Source organism: Labrus bergylta, chromosome 23 (assembly GCF_963930695.1).
Source record: "Labrus bergylta chromosome 23, fLabBer1.1, whole genome shotgun sequence".
Classification (NCBI taxonomy): Eukaryota; Metazoa; Chordata; class Actinopteri; order Labriformes; family Labridae; genus Labrus; species Labrus bergylta.
The window spans coordinates 15,558,925-15,580,947 of record NC_089217.1 but is presented as its reverse complement, the minus strand read 5'-3'; the positions used below and the strand labels follow the sequence as shown (position 1 = coordinate 15,580,947).

The following is a 22,023-nucleotide window of genomic DNA, read 5'->3' as shown; positions in this document are numbered from 1 at the left end:
AAATCCAGCGTGCTGGCTGGTTGATTACATAACTTAATTGCCTGGATTGTTTCTTTCTTTTTCTCTGTTGTGAAGTTTTGGTACTTTTGTTCTTTCTTGGCCTCATCCTGCGCCGCCTACTCCAGCCAAACACCCGCCGGCCCTGACATAACAGCAAGGCTCCTGGGCCACGATGTGATTGGTGGCTGAGGGCTCACATAACAGACGATTTGAATATTAATGAAAAACACACACAGCTATGAGACAGAGGAGCTCATTCATAACACATAAACACAAACACCTGTCACAACCTGTACTGCTGTTGTCTGAGATGTGGTTGTAAAGCAAAGTGTTTGGAGGAAAAAAAAACATGGCTGAACGTTCATATTCATAATGTGTCGGTGAACATGTGACTGCACATGTATTTATTAGAATACCAAAACAACAGCTCACCTTTTACTATTTAATTCACTGAGCTTACATTCCCAATCCAAGTCCCTACACACTGTGGCCTTAAATGTTCTAGTTTGTGGCAAATAAACATTATATAAATAAAAATATATGATACATAAAATGTTGTTATTTTTAAGGAGTGTTGACTAACATGCCTTCATAGGCATAGGACAGCTTCACAGCTGGAGATCTTAAAAGATGAGTAAAAGGATATAGATGTTCATTTAATGTAGCAAACTAAAATGTCTAAATACCCCCAAAAAACGTGTGAACAGCCAAAAAATATAAATGAAGTTGAGCTACGTCACCTTTAATTACTACAAAAAACTCTGGATTTTACTCAACTTGTACTTCATTACAATTTTACTCAAATGATGACTTTTGATTGAGAATCAACTAGCTGCAGAATGTCAACGCATTAAGAGCACTTACTACTGCTCTGCAGGTGTTTTCTAACACACCAGTTTTTTAACCCTTTCTCAGGTTGAATCTGCCGCAAAAAACATTTCTAGTCTTCGTGCTTTTACATCATTAGTACTCCATTCACACGCTGGTGGTGTAGCAGTTGGAGTTGGTGGTTCAGTGTGTTGCCAGAGGACAAACACAAGGAAGTTTTTTTATTTTTTTGGAAGTGCATTGCCAAAGCTACCAGCAGGCTATTTAACACTGTGGCAGTGCTGGATCAGATTCTAGAAAGGCTTTGAGGACAGCTGCATTATGAACATCCTTCTGAGATTTTCAAAGATCTGAGAAGTTTTTGTTTTTCAGAAAATCAAACATTAAGTGCTGTGACTCTGAATTAATGGTATTATAAGACTGATACTGCTCATCCTCATACTTGAGCCTAATTCCAGTCAAGCTTTTCTCAAGATATGACACAGCAGCACACGCTTTCCACAGGATGTCACTTCTTGAGAGAGTTTATGCTCATTCCTGACATTAAACCAGACAAATCTCACAGGTGTGAGCCTCATGAAACATGATCCTGACTTAATTCTAAAACCCCAAACACAACCTCTGAAACAGAAAGTCTGAGACAAACAAACCTAAAACACTGCATTAAGACATTGAAACAGGAGTCAAATAGATGATTCATGTCAAAAGTAAAGGCAACAAGAATAAAACCTTTAAAAACTCTGAGCAACAACTTCTGAACAGATTTATTCAGAGTGTGATGTTGTTTCCCATGTTCTTTCACATTTGAGACTTGAAACAAGCCGAGCCGGCAATATGAGACAGATTTTGTTCTTTTCAGTGTCTCTTACAGAAAACTATCAAACTGAGTGTGAGTGTCATGTTGTTCACTCTTTCTGTCTCTTACTGATCTCCATCTCATCAACATGTCACGATATCTCCTCTCCACACACACATCTCAGCTGATGACCGGGACAAGCACTCATCAGAAAAGAGGACAGTGTGCCTTTTGATTGATTCCCTCTCTCTCTCTCACACACACACACACACACACACACACACACACACACACACACACACACACACACACACACACACACACACACACACACACACACACACACACACACTTTTTTTGCCTTTGCTGAAGGCAAAAAAGATAAGAGTTCTGCTGAAAACAATCATGAAGACTCTGTCACAGGTAAACACACACACACACACACACACACACACACACACACACACACACACACAACTTAGTGCTAATCAAGAAGCAACTTATTGTGGTTTTATCTTACAAATGATACTTAAATATCCTAAATCATGACATTGCATGTTCATTTAAATCTATGTTACACAATACGGAAATGTTGGTGACTTTAATGACTTGATTTTCTATACAAAGTCTGAAAATCCATCTTTAGGTTACTTTAACTTTATTATTTCATTTAAGGATCTTCCTTTGCTTCCTTTCCTGTGCTCTTTTTCCAAAATATGACTTTCTACCAAAGGTCAATTTTCTGTTCCATTTCTTTGTCTAAAAAAGAATGGTGTTATGTTCTTGTACTCACGCTGGTGGGGTGGATGAGCGGTAGGGGAAGCAGGGACAGAGGGATGAACACTACAAGGATCAGCTTCCTCGCCCTCCACAGCTTCCTGATCAGATCCATCCTGGCTGCGGCCTCTAGCCTCATGGGGGACCCGGAGCTCTGGATCGGATCGGCCACTACTCAGCAGAACCGGTTGTGAAAGTCATGAACCGGCTGACGGGGAAAGTCTCTGAGAGCCAGCGAGCGCGGAGGGCTGGAGGAAGGTCTCCTTGGAGCGCGTAAAGTTCTGTCTCGGCTGTGCGCTTTTACGCACAGAAGGTGGACGGTGACCGGATCTGAGTGCGTCTCTTAGAAAGGTGAGTCAACTCGGCTGAAGTTGCTTCTCCGAACCTGAGTTTAACTTCCCCCTCGTGTAACCTTCGTGCCATGCACTTCAGATGAAACCCCTCTGCTCCTGCTCTTTGTGTGTCTGATGCTGTTCGGAGCATCAGGTGCGGCTGCTGGCAAATTTATTAGCCTTGATAGGTATGCTAATGAACCACGACTTTTCCCCACCCTCTGTGGTTGTGATTCGGCCAATCAGGGGTGAGTAAAAGTTTACACAAGTACAAGAGTGTGCGCCTGCTCATGCAAAGGCTTTGTGCAGGGGAAAAAAATCAATACAACTTTACTCAAGAATGTATAAGCCAAGAAGGAAATACTGGTGTGATGAAGTTATAGATTTGAATAGAAAGGGGAATTTATCTGGATGTAATTTGTAAGAGTATGAATGTATGGATATGAAAAATAAGATAACGTTTATTAGTTGAGAAGTAAGAATGACATGATATAACAGATAAAAAGATAATCTGGGGGGAAAAAACAATGTTGATAAGTTCAGTTTGAGGGAATGATATTCAATTCATAACATTATGAGTTAACAGTTTGGATTAGTTCTCCTCCATTTTCACAATAAAGTATTCAGTCACATAGTTCTGGGAGGGAATCCTGTGCAAATCACCAAGCGTACAAACTGAATCATAAAAACCTTCAGTGTATGATTACATCTCTGGGACCAGGTTGGAAAAATGTAAGGCTGCAGTCAGATACTGCCCTCTAGAGGATTCACTTAGTCACTGCAAGCAGGTGCTTTCCTCTGAAAGGAGCCTCGTGAGGGAAAACCATAACGGTCACACAGTCAACATGTATGTGTATGTAATCTGCCTTTAATTATAATAGGATAATAACACATTTAAACAACTTTGCAGGAAACAAAACAAATATTTTCATGCTGCTGCCCTGCTCATTTCAATTACAAAAAAAATGAGGCATATTACATTTCTTTTTTACTTCTCTAGCAGGTTTTTTGGATTTATTTTCAGCCGAATGTGGCGTGAACAGGAGGCCAATGCAGGAAGGCCAGGATTGGTTTTAAGTGGTCCTGAAAACAGTGTTGAGCAGCAGCAGCACTTGCAGCACTAATTGCAGTGTAAAGGTGAGATATACCTGCACAGAGGGCGATGCAGAAGTCCAAAGTGGGACACAAAAAATAATGTAAACCCGTGAGGAAAGACTTTTAAATATACAAAAAAAAGAAGAAATGAGATTAAGGAAGCAGAGGCAGTTTTTATTTACAGATTATAGTGCACATGTGCCTGCAGGTAGAGCAGCATATAAAAAGTTGATTAATAAACAATTAAAATAATTAATTAATAAAAGTAAAAAAAATCAAATTAAAAACTTAAAATAGACATTGAGAGAGCACGGCAGAAAACACAAGTCATACTTGGACAGAAATTCAACAAATTGAGAGAATCAAAGGAAAATGATTTTAAGGTCTGAACACTGGACCAGCCTCCTGAACAAGACTGGTTTTGAAACTTGAGACACTGAAAGACAGCGGGTCAATAGGGACAAAATAAAAAGAAAGCACTGAAAAGCACAAACTGGGCTTCACAAGTTTTAGGTCCAGGTTGTTGCTGAGCTGCAACTGAGCTGCAGATTGCCACTGCCTCTTTGAGTGTCAGTCTCTTTCACTGTACTGTGTAATGCTCTTCTTCAAACTAACGAGACTTTATATTCACGTAGCTCCTCTAACTGTTCATCTCTTGCCGGACTCGTCTGCGATGGCGCGGCTGGACCTGTTGTACCCCTCTCCCCTGTAGAAGTCAACTCCAGCTCGGTGTCCTGGTTATTTTCCTCCTCCAGGGGGAGACAGAAGTTAATAGGATTTCTCTGAAAGGCCAAAATATTATTCTGTTACACTTCTATGCCATTCTAAAATTTCAAATTTAAATGAGGGGCCAAGGACCGCTGACATTGGCGCTACTGCAGGCCCACTCTGATGTTTAAGCTCTTTACTCTGTTTTTAAGGCAGGGATAAACAATTCCTCCACCGTGATCAAAGTAAGGGGATTGAGAGTGTCCTTACTTCTTATCAAAGAATGGCTTTAAGTTTGTGTTTATCTTGGTGTGTACCTGGTTGCTTTCCTCCAGTGCCATCATAATGGACGCCACCACCAGGTTAACCAGCACGAACTGGGCCATGATGACGAAGCTGATGAAGTATACCGGGGCGACCCACGACAGGTAGCTTGGACAGGCATTGACATCGACAGGACATTCCCTCAACGTGTCCTGAAAAAAAAAAAAAACACAGAGCAAGAGTCAGGGGTCAGGCACAGGGACTACATGGATTTGTTCATAACAGAGGCTGTTTATCCTCTACTGGATGGGTCACTTAAAGAAACAAAAAAACATTTGGGGGAGCCACTTCTTAAGGCACCACTACACTACTTTCCCAGCGGGGGCCCCTCCATCCAGGTTTTATCAGCATCATGTCATAAATAATCTGACACCATATGATAGAGGGCAGACAATGTCTCAACATGTCTCTCTGTCTCAACCTGCCTGGTCTTGACATATTTGGTTATGGGATGGATATAGCTGGGTGCCTACCTTGAGGAACCCGCTCCAATTGTCGCCTGTGCACACCTGGTAGAGTGTGAGGAGGGCTCTGCCGAAATTCTTAAAGTTGGTGTGTTCGTTCAGACCCAGGCACGGAAAATCGTCGCTGCATTCTGTTGAGCACAAAAGGATTAAGACATTCTTCAGAGAGGTGTTTGAGTTAGCACATGATTCATATCCCAAAATGAAATGTTCAGACAGGAGGGGGCGGTTCATGGCAATGGTAGTAGTTCAAATGTTACAATTCACTTAGCAGAGAGTAAGTACTACACTAATCCATTAAAATCACTGTGATGATTCAGTGTTCTTTTAAAAGTGTTTAAGCAGAGTATTTCAATTCCCTTTGCAGTAAGCTGGTGTGTAAATGTGTGACTTACTCAGCTGTCCAAACAGCTCCACTCCTAGTGCAGCATAGATGAAAAAAAAAAAGCTGAAGAGCAGACAGATGTTTCCAACCTGGAAATTCAAATGCAGGTTAGATTTCCTGAATAAAAACACTACAATGTAGATCCTGTGAATCCTCAATCAGAGACCATGGACTTTATGTACCTCCACCATTAGGTTTTTTTTTATTTTAGACAGGCAGTAGTTAGAGATATTTTAGCTAAGGGTTTTTAATTTGTCACTGTTATTAGCATGCTCTTTGATCCTGTAGTATATCTGTCATTGGCTAGTTTTTGCACACTGACCTGACGACAGTTCATGTTTTTAAAAGAGAAATGATTAGAAAAAGCAGGCTGAGACTAAAAATACACCTTAAAAAATCTAACTGTGTGTGCGTGTGTGCGTGTGTGTGTGTGTGTGTGTGTGTGTGTGTGTGTGTGTGTGTGTGTGTGTGTTACCTGTGACAGAGTCTTCATGATTGTTTTCAGCAGAACTCTTATCTTTTTTGCCTTCAGCACTAAAGAGACACAGCAGTAGATACAGTATGAATAACATGCACACAGATATATATTCATGACAAGGAAGTGTGGACAACAGGAACGTGAGGAATACAAAAGAAAACCTTCCTGCATATTATCCAATATGCCCTTTTGTGAATTAAATATCACTCTGCTATCTATCTCATGGGAAGGCTTTAAAGTGAGTATACCTTGCGCCAGTCTGAGCACCCTGCAGATCCTCAAGATGTTGGGATTGATTGGAAAATTTGTTGACATTTTCATCTGGTTGAAAAGGATGCTTATGATGGAAATAAAGACTATCCCGACATCTATCAGATTCCATCTGAACAGAAACATGCAACAGGGTTACACTTTAGGAAGGAACAATATCCAACGTGCACATCATTTCAATAATTGAGCATCTTACTTGTCTTTCATGAACCTCAGAGCACCAAATGCAACGAGCTTCAGCAGGACCTCGGCGATAAAGATGGTGGTGAACACATAGAAGGAGTACTCTGAGAATGCACTTATGTACTGAAAACACAGACACAGGTTTGTTTATGAATTGTTCAATTCACACTTTTCTTGTTTTTAGATTGGAAAACTGTGTGTGTGTGTGTGTGTGTGTGTGTGTGTGTGTGTGTGTGTGTGTGTGTGTGTGTGTGTGTGTGTGTGTGTGTGTGAGATAAAATTACCCAAGGTTGATTATAGTGTTCGACACCCATCACCATGACACATAAGAATATGATGAAGGTCACAAACAGGTCCAGGATGCGGCTGGTACACAGAGTGTGGATGGACCGACGCAGTTTACAGTAGTTGCTGTAATATGGAACCTTCTCAGGTTCTGAAACATCAAACACACATACAAGCAGATGATGATGGGGGGGGGGGGGGGGGGTGTTAGCCAGGCGTCTTTTGATGTAAGTATCTTTTCACTCACATAACTAACCAAAGAGTGTATAAAACACAAACATCTTCTCAGTGATGTCACCTATTGGTTTTGGAAAAGGTGTTTTGAAGCCAAACGATGGCGGTCACAATATTGCTGTAAATGAATAATATGCTGCAATAAATGCTGTCCCAACCATACTTATGATCAATTGGAAAGAAAAAAAGGGAAAGATGTGGCGATGAGGCGATGAAACTGCTGCAATGCATCCACATAGTAAGCTCAGCAATGCCACTAATTGTGCAAATATCTGAATAACTCTGGCTTTGTAAAAATCCAAACAGACAAGTATTAGCACAATTTACCCCCTGAGCCAATAAAGAAATGAACTATAACAACCTATTTTGATTTTTGATCCAGGCTGTAAACATGTTAATTGCTGGTGTAAAGATTGGCATTTTAACATGGGGCCTAATGGGGATTCCTTGGCAATTGCAGCCAGCCTCAAGTGGGCACTCAAGAGGTTGCTGCTTGGCAGAAACACAAGTTTAGCCATTTTCCAACAATATGTGCAAGCCTGAATGTACAGTATGTTGTTACAAGTAACGTGTATCATCATTTGCAGCACAGGTTGCCAAACACAAAAATATACATGTATCACAAGGTTAAATAAACAAGACTGTTCTAGCAGTTCAAATGTAGAGCGTGTACCATTCAGCTGACTTCTTATCACAGCGACCCAGGTTCATATTCAGCAAGGGTGCTTTGTACTTCCTGTCATCTGCCTACAAAGTATAAATACTGGAAGTAACCACTATCATACAGCCAACTAGTTTGTCAGCTGCCTTTTTTTCGGATTTTGGTTGTCCATTTTTTCCACTCCAAAAGTGACCAGATTTGGGTACAAAGGTGGCACTAGAGGAGCTAATTTTGCCGGTTGCTTGTTCATTGTACCATTGTATTCCCCGTAGAATGAGATTCTACTTGAGGTGGTTGCTGACAGCCGTTTATGTAATATATATTTTTTCTTAATCCCTGAGGGAAATTCTGGTTTAAATTCTCTTATTGAGAAACACATAGGCCCGATTTACCCACATGACCCATGAAGATGAATTAGAGTGAGGCTGCTACACACTCATTGCAATTAACAATGTCGCTAATTACCCTCTTCAAGTAACATCCCCCCCCCCCCCCCCCCCCCCCCCACCCCAGAGAGCTACCACTAAGCTTTCTTACCCATGCATCGGTCTTCTACTGCTCCCTGTTTCAACAACTCATTTCTTTGCTTCTGCTGACAGTGGTGGAAAGTCTCGACCATCACACCGATAAACATGTCAAGGAGGAAGAAGCTCATGATCATGAAGGCGATGAAAAACAGAAGCATCCATTCGTTACTGTTCCTCACAGGCTGAAAGAAAAAGGGAAGCGACGTAAGACGCTAGTTCCTTTTGTGTGAGAAACAAAATAACAGATTTATTACACTGCTGTCTTCAGAGTGCAAATCGACGGGCTTTCCGTATCTTTCGCTGTACAATGAGAGAAATGCTTTCACTATCTCTGTGGATTTTGTTTTCATTCACCTCACACTTGATTTAAACGTCTTCTGGAAAAATGATCTTGGTCATTCCTAGCTTGATTGTCTGTGGGAATTTTACAGTTAAACCAACGCAGGCAGCTAATTTAAACAAAAGACCTACATGTGACTTGTGTGGGAGTGCAGCTGTCGAAAAGGCAGGTGATATATGAGGAGTTGTGTTTAAACAAAGATGGAGCTTTTAGAAGACATATCATGCAGTGGTTGTAAGTTTATAGCTCCTTTGCTCACAGATCACCTTAACATTTGCTCTAACCATCTTGAAATGCACTTAATAGTTTTAATCTTTGGCTCTATTTTACCAACAGTTCCAAGCAGGAAGTAGTTTAAATATGATCTGCACCTCAAACAAACAATGAAACTTCCCTCAGATGTTAAGAAATTAGCATCAAGTTAAAGCAGTCTGAAGTCAGACAAGCTGAAGGCAAAAAAAAATACCTGTTGGTTTACTCCCACAGCATCCAGTCCATCATACATGATGTTCACCCAGCCGTCCTTAGAGTACATGACAAACAAGGACATCAGAGCCTGAAGGGAAAAATGAAAACAATGTTAAGTCAGCAAAAGACATTTTCTTCTTCTCAACAAGATCTATTAAGATTCAATACCCCGAAATATAATTTGATATTTTCAAAGGACAGTGAAATGATGAATCTGTCGTTCTGTACCTGAGGCAAGTTGTCAAAGTTAAACCTCTTTCGTGTCCAGTAATAGCCGGCCTCCAGACATTCACTCTTAGTGGTGATGTTTCTTATGTCCTCACCCCAGCAGGAGAAGAACTTCCCTTTGAACAACTGAAGTGTTTTTTAGAGAGGAAGATAGAAAGTCTGAAGTGTTATTTGTTCACTGTACTGAACTCGAAAAACAGAAGTTCTGAAGTAACAACTGGCCACAGAGCCATGTGAGTTTGTGTTACCTGCACTCCGAGGATACCGAAGAAAAAGAAGGAGGCACAGCAAATGAGAACGATGTTCCCGATGGGTTTAACCGAGGCGATCAGAGCTTCCACAGCCAGCTTTAGTTTGGGAGCTCGCTTGATCACCCTGGAAAACACAAACACCAACTCAAATGTTTATCAGCACCAGCACGTGTACCTACAGACACACACTTAGGAAGAATATGAGAAGTAAAAATGGTAAAGAATGTACCTCAGTGGACGAAGTGTGCGGAGCAAGCGGAAAACCTTGAGGATGCTAAACATGTGGGTGTTCCCCGTGTTGGCCAGAGACACAAAGATGTCGACATAAGACAAAATCACCAACAAACCATCCATGATGTTCCACGTAGACCGACAGTAGCAGTCCTTCCCAAAGAACACACCCAGAGCCAGAACCTGGTGATACAGCAACAAAAATATCAAATCATATCAAACAAGGTTATTCTTCAAACACTCCAGATAGCAGCGGAAAAATCTGAGCAACACGAATTGATTTATATAGAAATTGCCTAAAACGATAAAGTTTCATAATTATATGTAAATGTTTATTTACCCCATCTGTCTGCATCAATCACATTGACTTTTATAGGTCACATATTATATTCCTTTTTAACCAGTTAAATTAAGTCTCAGAACTCCTCAAAACATGTCTGTGAAGTTGCTTGTTAAAAATTCACTCTGACCCTTTTTTTTTGCATGTCTATAAACCCCTCTATTTCAGAACAGGCTGTTTCTGTGTCTGTAGCTTTAAAGTTAAGTGAGCCGGGTTCGACCACGCCCCTTTCTGGCTTTCTCGCCCCATGCCCGATTGTTAACAGTGAGATGGTGGATTCAGAGGTCACCCTGGGGGAGGGGTCACTGCCCTTTGTGATTATACAAAGAGTAAATCTCCAAACAGCATGTCGGAGAACGTGTTTTCTGAAAGTATGGAGACAATGGACTTTTCTCACAATTTTGGGGGTTTGTCCACAGGCCAGGGACACATATTGGTGTTAAAAAATGGTAAAGGCAGTAGCTCAGTCTGTAGGGACTGTAGGGACTGGTTCAAGTCCTGGTGCGGACCAAATCTCGAAGTTGGTCTGGTAGCTGGAGAGGTGCTAGATCACTTCCTGAGCATTGTCGAGGTGCCCTTGAGCAAGGCACTGAAAGTATTTAAAAAAACTGCAAACAAACATCTGCACACTGAAAACTATGAGCTACCTGTATGGCCTGGATAGTGGATTTCAAAATAAGTCCCACCTCTGCCAAGGCAAATAGTTAATCATAGGTAAGGATTCCGGGGTGGCATATGGTGTGGCTATTTAGATTTCGGGGGGGGGGGATGATGTTCATACTAATTTCATTTCATATTAACCATATGCCTCTACAGTAAAAAAAGAAAAGAAAAAAGTTGCTAACCTTGAAAAGCATCTCAACCAGGAACACACCAGAGAAGACGTAGAGGGACACATTGAGGATCAATCGCTCCTAAAGGTCAGAGATGAAAAAAAACATTTTCAGCCTGCATACATTTTGTATTACTTAATCATACTCATTACATAGTACATAGTATGCATGTCATGAAATACACGTCATCTAGCGTTACACAGTGTACATGTGTGCATGACTTTAGACTTTAGACTTCATTGTAACCATGGGGAAATTCCTCTTTACATGTCAGTGGTGTGGTGTCGCTGTAATAGCCTCACAATTCATAACTATGAGGATGCCGTGTGGAAGAGGACATGTTAGATAAGCATTACCATGAAAGGGTGTGACATGAAAACTCTTCAGAGATTGACTGTATGCCTAAAGGTTTACTCTCCACTTGGGCACAGGTAATTGTAGGTTATATATCCAGTCGTTGTGTCTCACCGTGCTTTTAGGGTCTATTCCAGGCCTATCCATAGCAATGGTGACACAGCTTAGAAGAATGAAGATCAGGATCACGTGGTCAAACAAGCTGTGAGAGATAACACGCTGGAAAATCTTACGGAACCTAAAAAACAAACAAGTCATCGTCACTTGAACATTAGAGGACAATTTCCGAAACTACAAGAAGCCGTATTTCTATTTTCTTTTTCTTTTACTGGAGACCACTCTCATATGATCCAGTTTAAATGGCTCTAAACCAAAACTATGATTGCTTGAACTGTTATTTTGCTTTTTTTTTTTTTGCAACATGAACTCACGCTTCCATCTTTCTAACGTGTAAATCATGAAACATCCGCAGCCCTGAAACCAGAGTTTTTAGAGAATAGTGAAAATCGTTCTTCACGTGGGTTTAGACATGCCTGTTCTTTGAAGAAAACACATAGAATGACCAGTCCTCATGCTCTTTGCACCAACAGAGGACTTTCTGGATCAAGGTTGGATATCTCTGCGGGGATGGATAGTTACACAAAAGTTCCCTCATTTATTCCAAAGTATGAAAAAGACAGCAACACTGAACATCGTGAGTAAAGCAGCAACATATTTCTGAGAATAAGAGCAAAGTAAATAATGTGTATGACTGTCTGCTGCATTGTTCTGTGTATAGCTTTGTTAAGTCAAATCCAGGATGGACTCTCAGTTTAGCCCCAATCCTGACTTTAAAACGTAGCATTTTTTGGATCTTACATTGTCCTTTGTGAGAAAGTCTTCTCCAGGGGCAGGGGTAATCCCAGTGAGTTTACTGGGCCCAGAGCCAGAGCCGGAGCTTGTCGAGCCCTGGAGCAACAGTAAACAGAGTTTAATGTCAGACAGTGGCGTTGGCTGAGCAGATTCAGCACCTTGACAAACTTACACTTTCTTCATCGTAATCTGTCTGTGGGGAGTCATTCTCGGGGGATTCGCTGCTTGGATTGCACATTTCCTGGAAGCTCTGAACCACGATGCCCACAAGGACATTAAGCAGAACGTGCTTTCCCGTCATAATGAGTGCAACAAAGTAGAGTGTGGCCCATGTGGATGTAGTCGCCATGGCATTGTAGAGCACCAGATTCCAGTCCTCCTGAGTCAAAATCTGCATTGATAGAAGTGTTAGAGAAATACATTGAGGCACAATCGGCATGCTGAAAGAATACAATGAAGGAACCGACCTGAAACACGGTAACCATGGACCAGTAAAGGTCATCAAAGTTTTTCCTGTCGGTGATGATTTCTCCATGCTTTGTCATGAACTTAAATTTACCACCAAACAGGAGCATACCCAGTATACTGCAGAGAAACAAGGACTGTCAGAATCATTTAACCAGACACAGCTCATTATTGTTAATCGTTGATGTAGAACAGCATTTGGAGTTTACTGTCTTCAAACAGACTAACATGGAGGAGGGATTTGGGTTCGTTTTGGTGTGTACATGCCTAAACATGAAGATGAAAAACAGCAGAAGAATGCAGAGCCCTGCTGCCCTTTCAATCGTCTTCTTCAGCACTAGCAGCTGTCTCTTCAGGTAAGGCAGGAAGTGAAGGAGCCTGACAAACCGCAGCAGACGCAAAGACCGAAGAACTGATAGCTTGCCTTGAGCTTTACCAATGACCTCCCACAAACTGAAAAAAAGGGAAATACATTTGCCTGATAAGTCGTTTTGTCGTGCATTATACAACACCCCAAAAACATTTTTATTTTTTCTACATCAAACTGAAGAGGCTTAGGCTTCCCTTTATTAAGATGTATAACAAGCTGTGTGATAGGTTGAATCTGTAGCTCTTCTGTGCTAAAATGTCTCCCAGGGGAAGTAGTTAAAGTACTAATAACACACTGATAGTTCCCCACTACACGCCGGTGGCCCACACTCGTCCCATGTGCAGAGTCTACAGTCCTCAAAGCGGGCAGCCCGGGTTCAAATCTGACCTTTGGCTCCTTTTCTGCATGTCATTCCCCACTCTCTCTCTCCCTGATTTCTAACTAAAACAATCTAAAGTGTAATTCATTTTTATTGACGTCATTATTGACTAAAGTGGAATAAAATGTTTTGAGTTTTCGCTGAATAAAATGACAACACGATTTAGAACAGATTTTTGAGTAAGGGCCGAATTTCAGTCCAATCGCCCGGCGTCAGTCATACAGTGTACACTGAGTCACGCCCATCAATTATAACTCGATCAGCTGCTTCCGACTGATGGGAAGATTTTCTTGCATGTTTGATGTTTTGGTTGTACAATTGCACAAAATCACACAGTGAGAGCTGAACCACAAGCCTTTTCCCAAACATAGCTACTTTCATATCTGATTGTGCCTGCAGGAAAACTGACTCGCCCTGGCAACTACACCTTTTCTACTATCGCATAGTGCATGCCGAGCTTCAGATTTCTAAATCTAAAATAGCTGGATAACACAGGAGTAAAGAAAGTGTCAGTTTTTCACGAATCAAGTGTGAATGACATTGGTGTCTTTAATGGATAAAACCGCTCCCTCCCCGTGTTCCACATTATCACATTCAAAAGAATTGGATTCATGTTACCTGATGATGACAAGGGAAAAGTCAAAGACGTTGTTTCGATCCTTGAAGTACTCAAACTTGAGAGCCAGCAGCTTTATGATCATCTCCACAAGAAAAATGGTGGTGAAGATGATGTTACTGATGCCTAACATATGTGTTAACTTCTTAGGCTGTTGGAAAGTAAGGATAATATTAGTGCCTTCCTCGTCTTCCAAATATAAATGCAGTTTCTTTAATATGTGCTGTACATCTGAAATATGTATCCCTCGCTGCTATCATTCATCTTACCCATCTGACATTTATAGAAGCCCAGAATGGACAGATAGTAAGCACACTACAATAATGAACTCCTCACCTCCTCATGGTGCTCTATAGCCAAGGCGAGGATACTGAGCACCACAGCAAACATGATCAGTCGGTCGAACAGTATACTTGCAACAGTCCTCTTCAGGATTTTCAAGCAGGGTGTCCAGACCTCATCCTAAAAGTGAAGGCAGTCAGTGAAGTGACCCCTTATAAGTGATGCAAGAAGTGGTGTTACAGATGTTTCACTATGGTCTCACCAAGGTGTTTGTCTTTCTGTCGCTGCTATCGGGGCCCACCCTGTGGTTTTTATTGGTGAAAGGAAAAAGAATATAAATGAATATATAAAAATAAATAGTTTTCAGGTTAAAACATGCTGTTATGTATCTCTGTGTCCATGTTTGTTAGCTTTAGAATGACACTTACAGGAAGTGGCTACCAACATTTTTTGGTTTAATTATGAGGCATTTATATACATATTTTCAAATAAATAATTTCATCACAAAAACATCAACATGTTTCATATGCTTCCTAATGGCATAATTATAATTTGGGACCAGTCTCTCAGACCAAAACAAAACTCCCTCAGCGGGGAGTATTTTTGACCGAGCAAAGTCTTTTCTTTGGTTCAGAAATGTTGGTTCTCCTGCAATTGTACTCCCCAACAATCCACTCCACTCCGCCATTATGCCCCTCACACAGTCTCCCTGATTAGGAGAAGTTGTCTCTCTTCCCCATGTGGTGGCAGGGCTAACGGTTGGACAGGGAGGGGTTAGTGTAAAAATGTATGAAACATGTTTGATCCTCTGAGTGACACATAAAGGAGCTGAAGAAAGTGTCATCTCGTCAGTGTGAACAAACCCAGAGGAGGTTTGATTTAACTCTCTTTTTAGAAAGTCATTACTTAACAGTATATTCAGGTTGGATATATATGATATAAGTTGTTACTTATACCTATACAGTAACTGACCTGTTGATTTTGGAGAAGGTCCTCTCCACCAAACACTTCAACTCTTCAAATATCTGTGTTATGGTAACAGTGCCAGCGTGTGGCTCTTCGGTCTTCCTCTCCATGTTCTCAGAGAACTTGGTGGCGATGACGACTGCGCACACATTCATCATAATGAAAGAGCCCATCTGGTTGGGTAACAGAAGCATGTTTGCATGTAAGTGATTCTTCCCTCAATTTGCTGGGATTTGACTTTGACAGAGATTTGACAACAACATGGTTAAATGCTGAGGCCGTCAACTGAAGGGTCAAATATGACAAGCGACCACTTACAATGGTGACAAATATGAACAACAGACAATTCCAGAAGGAGTGGGCATCCATTACAAAAAACATGATCTCTGCCCATCCTTCCAGTGTAACAACCTGGAAACAAGGAGCGACAGAAGAATAACATTAAAACATAATTACATACCTTATATTCCTAACTCCCTATTTTCATCTTTATTGTCACAAACAGAACATCGACTTTATTGACTGACACACATATTAAGCCCTCCTTACCTGGAATATGGCTATCCAGGAGAAGCAAATGTTGTCAAAACTGATGGCTCCCATGTACGGGTTGTCCACCCCGGGCCGACAGACGTTGTAGTACTGGTTCCAGTTGACACAGTTGCCTGCATTTACTGCTGAACGATGGTGGGGAGCAGCCAAGGAGCAGGTCTCTCCATCCTCTTTGTAAGCTGGGATATCACTACAGCGCTGCATCCCGCCTTTGTTGTCAGGCGAACAGATGAAGGGGTACATTTCACCAAGCTTGGAGAGGTAGTATGGACTCAGGGATACATTGTACTCTCTAAATTGAAAAATAAAGATAATAGCTCAAAAACAGTTTACATAAAGCTGGTAAGTAATCACAGGTCACATCACAAGAGGCAACATCAATCATATCATTGAAGTAATAATTAGCCAGTTAATAATTTGATTGACAGAATGTGAACTGGTGACAATAATGATCAATGAATTGTTACATGTATAGTTCATGTACAAACACCAGACATTTTCTTGTTGAAGCTTCAATGTAAATATTTGCTGTATTTCTATTTCATATTATTGTTAATATTCTGGACTGTTATTAAATACATGGAGGCCTTTTTTTTTTTAGCCGATTCTGGCTCTGAAAGTATTCAAAATGTAAACACTTGAAGAAAACAAAGAAAGATATCCTTACGTAGGAATGTCCTCTCCCAGGAAGCAGCGGTTTCGCAACTGCCCGCCCCAAAGCTGGACTCCCACAACTGCAAAGATGTGGATGACCAGCATATTGAGGAAGAGAACATTTCCCAGCATTGGCAGGGTGTCCACGAGTACTGCCACCAAAATTTGCATACCTGCAAAAAAAGAGAAGGGAGAAAAGAAAAGAAGACAACAATGAATGTTTTGAGAAAAAAAAAAAACATGCTGATGATTGGATGTTTAGGATGAATACCATCAGGGCCCTGTGTGAATAATTTGAGGGCCATTGAGGAGTACTAAGTAGTTTTTCAGATGTTCAAATATTGACTTACTCTGTATCCTACCAAACAGTCGCATCGGCCTGAGAGCTTGAAAAAATTGCCATCGGTAGCCGTAGTGGGCCAGAACAAAATCCATCACTCTGAAGGGACAGTTACATATACAAAAATTAAATGTGCACACATTCTTATGATGATTATGAACACACGAGAGGCTGATGGCTCAAAAATATATTGTTTGGAATTCCTTCTATTACATATTACATATAACATATTACATGTATGTTCAGGCAAAAATCCAGATTGCTTTGTTTCTCCAATTTAAAGCTAGGAGCACTTCTGCATTTGTGTTTGAATTATTGTCGATAATGTATTTAACCCTGGAGTAACAAAGACATTTCACATGATATCTAGAGTTAACTACAGATGAATGAGAAAATAGAGATATTTGTGAGCAAGGGACAGAAGCGTTGGCTACTTACTCTCCACAATTGATGAAGCAATCAAACTTGTTCCAATTGCTGCACAGATAGCCAGGGATCCCCATGGCCACCATCTTGATGACCATTTCCAACAAGAACAGTGCAAATATAACCACCTCAAAAACCTGGTCATACACATAGAAAAAGAGAACACTTGTAGATACAGCAACAACAACCATGCTTGTGCTCACATACGTTCACAGGGTAAAGGTTTGCTTTTCTACAACTTCACTTTATTTCTAACTTTTACTGATAAATTAAAATAATAATTGAAAGGTCATCAAATACATTCTACTGCCGGTTCCCCCTAGAGGTCACACTTACCTTCAGGTAGATGCTGTGTTCTTCATGCGGTTTGTACATGCACAGAGTCACACAGGTGAGCAGGACCATCAGAATGGACATATAATCCATCCATGTGCAGGTACAGGTTAAGTCCAAAACAGACAGAGTAGATCACATTTATAACTTCATGTAACTTTTGGAAAACAGAGAATGAAAGATTTAATGCAGTACGCACCTAATGGGACTTATACAGCTTAAATTGTACGATGTTTGCATAGTCTCCAGGCTCCTCTTCAAACTCTATCAGACAATCACATGAACTCAGATGGATACATACAGCGTGATATCAAGTCAAACATATTATTCTGTATTATTCTTCCTGATATTCAGTGTCTCCGGTTGTTGGGCAAGTTTAGACCTTCAGTGGAAGGAAAGGATATGGGCTGTTGGTCATCGCCAGACACCAACTTCGAGGTTTGGTGCTTTGTTTCAAGCACAGGAAAACAACAGAAGCCATATGTGGGTAGGGCAAGTTCTCCTCCTGTTGCTGTATGCTGTGGGCCACTCCACGCTCCTTCACCTCCTTTCTTCTCATTGCATCAGTCATGATGAAACTTTAGCAGCTTGATCCTCTTTTTGTGTGTTTTAATCAATCACACTGATAGCATTGTGCTAGTTCTATCTGTGGACATGTTAGACATGAATGAAGGAAAAAGGTCAGATTGAGATATAGATAGGGTTAGTAATATAGTAAGTAACAATAGGATAACAAATATATATATTTCAAGTAGGCCTACATCCTTTAGCTTAAAGGTGTGCACTATTATTCTATCCTTCTGGTACATTATGTATGTTTCCATCAGCCTGTTTTATGCGCAATTTGTGTGCATACATTCTAAATAAAGATTTAATTGTATCATTGAATTAACTTTTTTTAAGGAATATGTATAATTCACGGGGCAGTTTGACTTCTGCTGGACGGCGTCGTTAAAGCTTACAGGTGTCTGACATTACGCAACATTTGAGCGCAGTAAAAATGTTTTATAAGTCTTCAGCGTCAAGAAATATGGACAGAAACCTATATTTCGTTGGATAAAAATGTATTTTGGATTTAGAAAATTATTATATCAGTCTTGTGTCCTTAATTTCTGACTTTTGGACTTTTCAGAGCTGAAATGTTCGCAGCAGCTGTGAAGGAGAGAAAAGCAGGACATGCACTGCTATCAGCTTTGACGTGACGTTTTGGGATGCAGAACTCAAATTTGTCAGTGGAAATAGTATTATTTATTTTATTTATTCAGATATCTCAGTTATAACAGGAGTAATTTATAGCTAAGCATTTCTGTTTATAAGCGTTATAAGCGACATTTTAACATAACAACCTAGGAGCTGCAGGAACAAATTTTAGATGTTGTGGTAAACTGACATCTGACCGGAAACGAACTAAATATTCACACAACAGGCCAAGTGATGAAAACACACATTAATGCACTCTGACGAATTTCTGAAAATAAACTTATTTTTTATGTTTCATTACCCCGAGTTGACTGAGAAAATTAAAATATATTTTTAAATTATTTTTTAAATGAATAGGTTAAAAATACATAGTTGCACCGAGACTACAGAAAATGTAATGCGGTTTGACAGCGTATCCATAGCAACAGACGCTGCTAGACGACGTGACAAGACTTAATGCTAACAAAACTATGAGCTCGCCTTTACGTTAGCATCACAATTAGCATGAACTGCCTTCTGGCTGAAACAAAAGAAAAACAATAAGACAAAAAATAAGCAAACAGTTTAGCTAAGTGCTGCTTGAAACACGACCTCACTAAAGCTTCTGAATGTGGGTTAATAGTTGTCCATTAACATCTGGTTCGTTTGTTTCTATTCAAATCAACTGTGCTTTATTGACATGAGTTTCATAGATATTGTCAAGAATATATACAAATATAATACAATATACAACCTAATTGGAAAGTGGACCATTGTCAAACATCCGTCCTTTTCGTATTAAATTCCCTTTAACATTTTTTTTTTCACTTCAGTGTTTTAGTAAATTATGTCACCAGAAGAGATGTTGCAAGATATCCATCCAAAGACTGACGTTTAACCGAACATATTTTATGATAATAAAAATTATATAAAAACTATAACAATATTGAAAATTTATGAAACAACATCAATGCTTAATAACGAAAGACAACTGGAGTAAAGCACTTACCGGCGAAAAAACACGTTGCAGGTATCTTGCCTTCAATTGGTTTTTGCCTGTTAGACTAAATGAACTTCCATAAAGACGCACACTGTATACATTCAATCATAGTTTGTTTAAGTTTAGAAATAAACAGTGATTTAGAAATAGGCCTTAAATGCTTGAAAATCAACAGCAGTCTCTGTACACATTCTGAAACTTATTTTGGAAAACATGGAAACCTGCCAAGTCAAATAATAATAATGTTATAATAGGCTATGAATAATGAATGTAAATATGCATAATATAGGCTTATTGTATTAAGTGCTATGTACACTGCTTTGGCAATCACACCACTGATTTGTTCGTGCCAATGAAGCAAAGTTGAAATTTAACTTCAATAAGATTTTTTTTTTTTAAACCATATCAATCACATTTTTACACTTTTGATATCTTGATCAGTTAATATTTGGGGCTGAAGAGAAGGGATATCTCATAGATATTTTTGCATTAACTGTGGGAAACTTTGCATAAGCTTTTTGCTTTATTTTAGAAAATATATGAACTCATGATGTCTGACTCTGAAACACTAACACTTGAATAGGTCAGACAGAAACCCCTTCATCTGAATTTAAACAATGTTCAACATTTTGACTATTGACAAACCCCTTTTCTTTGCCCTACAAATATTTTATTTTGGTACTGGTCATAGTTGATGTTTATGAGAACCTAGAAAAGGCTTAGTGGGGATACTGTGTTAACAATAGCTTTCATCACATTGATAACGTTACTCCTGTAACATCACTGATTAGCAGACTATGCAGTTATTTCTTGAAGCAACTGAATTTTAAGCAAGGACAATACTTTTTTAATAAAAACAAAAACAATCCAATGACCATGATCTACTCACCTTTTTGTGGTCCTTTCCCATTTTTTTTTATGGTCTCTTCTATAGTAAAATTATCCTATACAGCCTAACACCCCCTAACCATTTAAAAGGGGACAACCTCAATCCAAAACTAAAATATAGTTTAGACATTGGTGTAAAGTTGCATTAAATGTGTTACATTTTTACTTCTATGAAATGTCTCAGAAACTTGTCAGCTAATGTAGCATTTATAATGGTGTCGTATTATGAATAGAGGATCTTTCATTTGAACCAATCTTTGCAGTAAAGAGGATATTTCCAGTTTAAAATGTTTGAGATTCAAACATATAAAATAATAACAGAAGTCCTATTAATTGTTTTGTGTAGCTACAACTTTGGCAATAACACTACTGACTTGTTCATGCTAATAAAGCACATTTAAACTTAAAAGCCTAAGTTTTGTATGTTGTTAAGAAACAATAAGCGTTAAGTGCTTTCTTGTTTTTAATGTTGCATAGAATTCAGAATATTTGTAAATATCGTTGAGTAAATCATTAAAGTTTGACTTTTTATCTTACCATCTAATTTTATAGATATTACATAAAATTACAAAAAAAATGTATCAGATTTTTCTTCTAGTGAGGTGTTTTGAAACTAAATTAAAATATAATTTCCATTCCATTTTACTGAAAATCTTTTTCAGTGTTTGACCTCACTAGAGTGAAATGACCTCTCAGACACAACAGGATGGTATCGGCGTGTTTTAAGGCAGAATGGAACAATTATCTTGTGTTGTTTATTTTTATATCTCAACTGGTTTTGTTGTCGTTTCTTAGCCCTTCATAGTAAATTCATTATGCATTTGACTAGAACAGCTTCAATGGTAAATATGATAGTGATAAAACATAAAAACACTTTTAAAGCCAAGCTACAAATCCAAACACAGACTTCCTGTTTAATTCTCCTGTTTCTTTTTCACAGCTGGTCATGTACACATGAAGATTTGTCTCAGTCATGGTGAATGTAGTAAGAGATGTTGGTTGTCAGAATCAGTTTCAATACTTCATTGTTATTTCATCCAATGCATTCAGAGGATTATTAGTTTTATTTCATGAACGTAAAACGCTGCTCAACGTTGTTCCCAGGAGGCCGAGATTGATTGGTTGCAGCTGATGGGTACATCTCATTGCTGTCATTTACAGATTATCTGCCTCACACACTAAGTGGAGTATTGTAAATGAAGAGATAATTAAAAGTTGTATCTCATTGCCCGCATTTTAAAATGCTATACACACACCATCTTAACAAAAAACCTCAAAGTGTTAAAAACATTATTGACTTTTGAATTCATGAGGAGGGAAGACACTAAA

At 39.5% G+C, this 22,023-nt stretch overlaps 2 protein-coding genes across 2 annotated transcripts in view; both read right to left on the bottom strand.

Annotated features, from left to right (window-relative positions):
- Positions 1-2,885, bottom strand: part of slc13a4 (solute carrier family 13 member 4) — a 29,690-nt gene extending 26,805 nt beyond the window's left edge. Inside the window, exon 1 of the mRNA XM_020652511.2 lies at positions 2,418-2,885. Coding sequence (XP_020508167.1) covers positions 2,418-2,540 — 123 coding nt within the window. The 5' untranslated portion in view covers positions 2,541-2,885. The remainder of the gene's footprint in view (positions 1-2,417) is intronic.
- Positions 2,886-4,001: 1,116 nt separating this feature from the next.
- On the bottom strand, positions 4,002-17,699 carry LOC109997868 (voltage-dependent T-type calcium channel subunit alpha-1I-like). Its single transcript, XM_020652506.3, has 30 exons — positions 17,631-17,699; positions 17,307-17,431; positions 16,879-16,967; positions 16,542-16,701; positions 15,872-16,166; positions 15,641-15,733; positions 15,329-15,495; positions 14,619-14,658; positions 14,411-14,536; positions 14,077-14,225; positions 12,977-13,162; positions 12,712-12,829; positions 12,417-12,635; positions 12,251-12,340; positions 11,926-12,011; positions 11,507-11,630; positions 11,051-11,119; positions 9,864-10,048; positions 9,632-9,758; positions 9,384-9,509; positions 9,154-9,243; positions 8,358-8,529; positions 6,925-7,076; positions 6,654-6,763; positions 6,436-6,569; positions 6,185-6,243; positions 5,720-5,798; positions 5,334-5,455; positions 4,854-5,012; positions 4,002-4,610 (listed from the first exon to the last, which is right to left on the bottom strand). The coding sequence occupies exons 1-30, from the start codon at positions 17,697-17,699 to the stop codon at positions 4,434-4,436; spliced, it is 3,897 nt and encodes a 1,298-aa protein (XP_020508162.2). The 3' UTR covers positions 4,002-4,433.
- Positions 17,700-22,023: the final 4,324 nt, after the last annotated feature.

Coding starts and splice junctions, on each gene's coding strand:
- LOC109997868 (XM_020652506.3), bottom strand. CDS start 17,699: ATGGTCCTGCTCACCTGTGTGACTCTGTGCATGTACAAACCGCATGAA. Junction 14,226..14,410: donor CTATAGAGCACCATGAGGAG/GTGAGGAGTTCA, acceptor ACTTTCCAACAG/CCTAAGAAGTTAACACATAT. Junction 6,244..6,435: donor GGTGCTCAGACTGGCGCAAG/GTATACTCACTT, acceptor GTGTCTCTTTAG/TGCTGAAGGCAAAAAAGATA.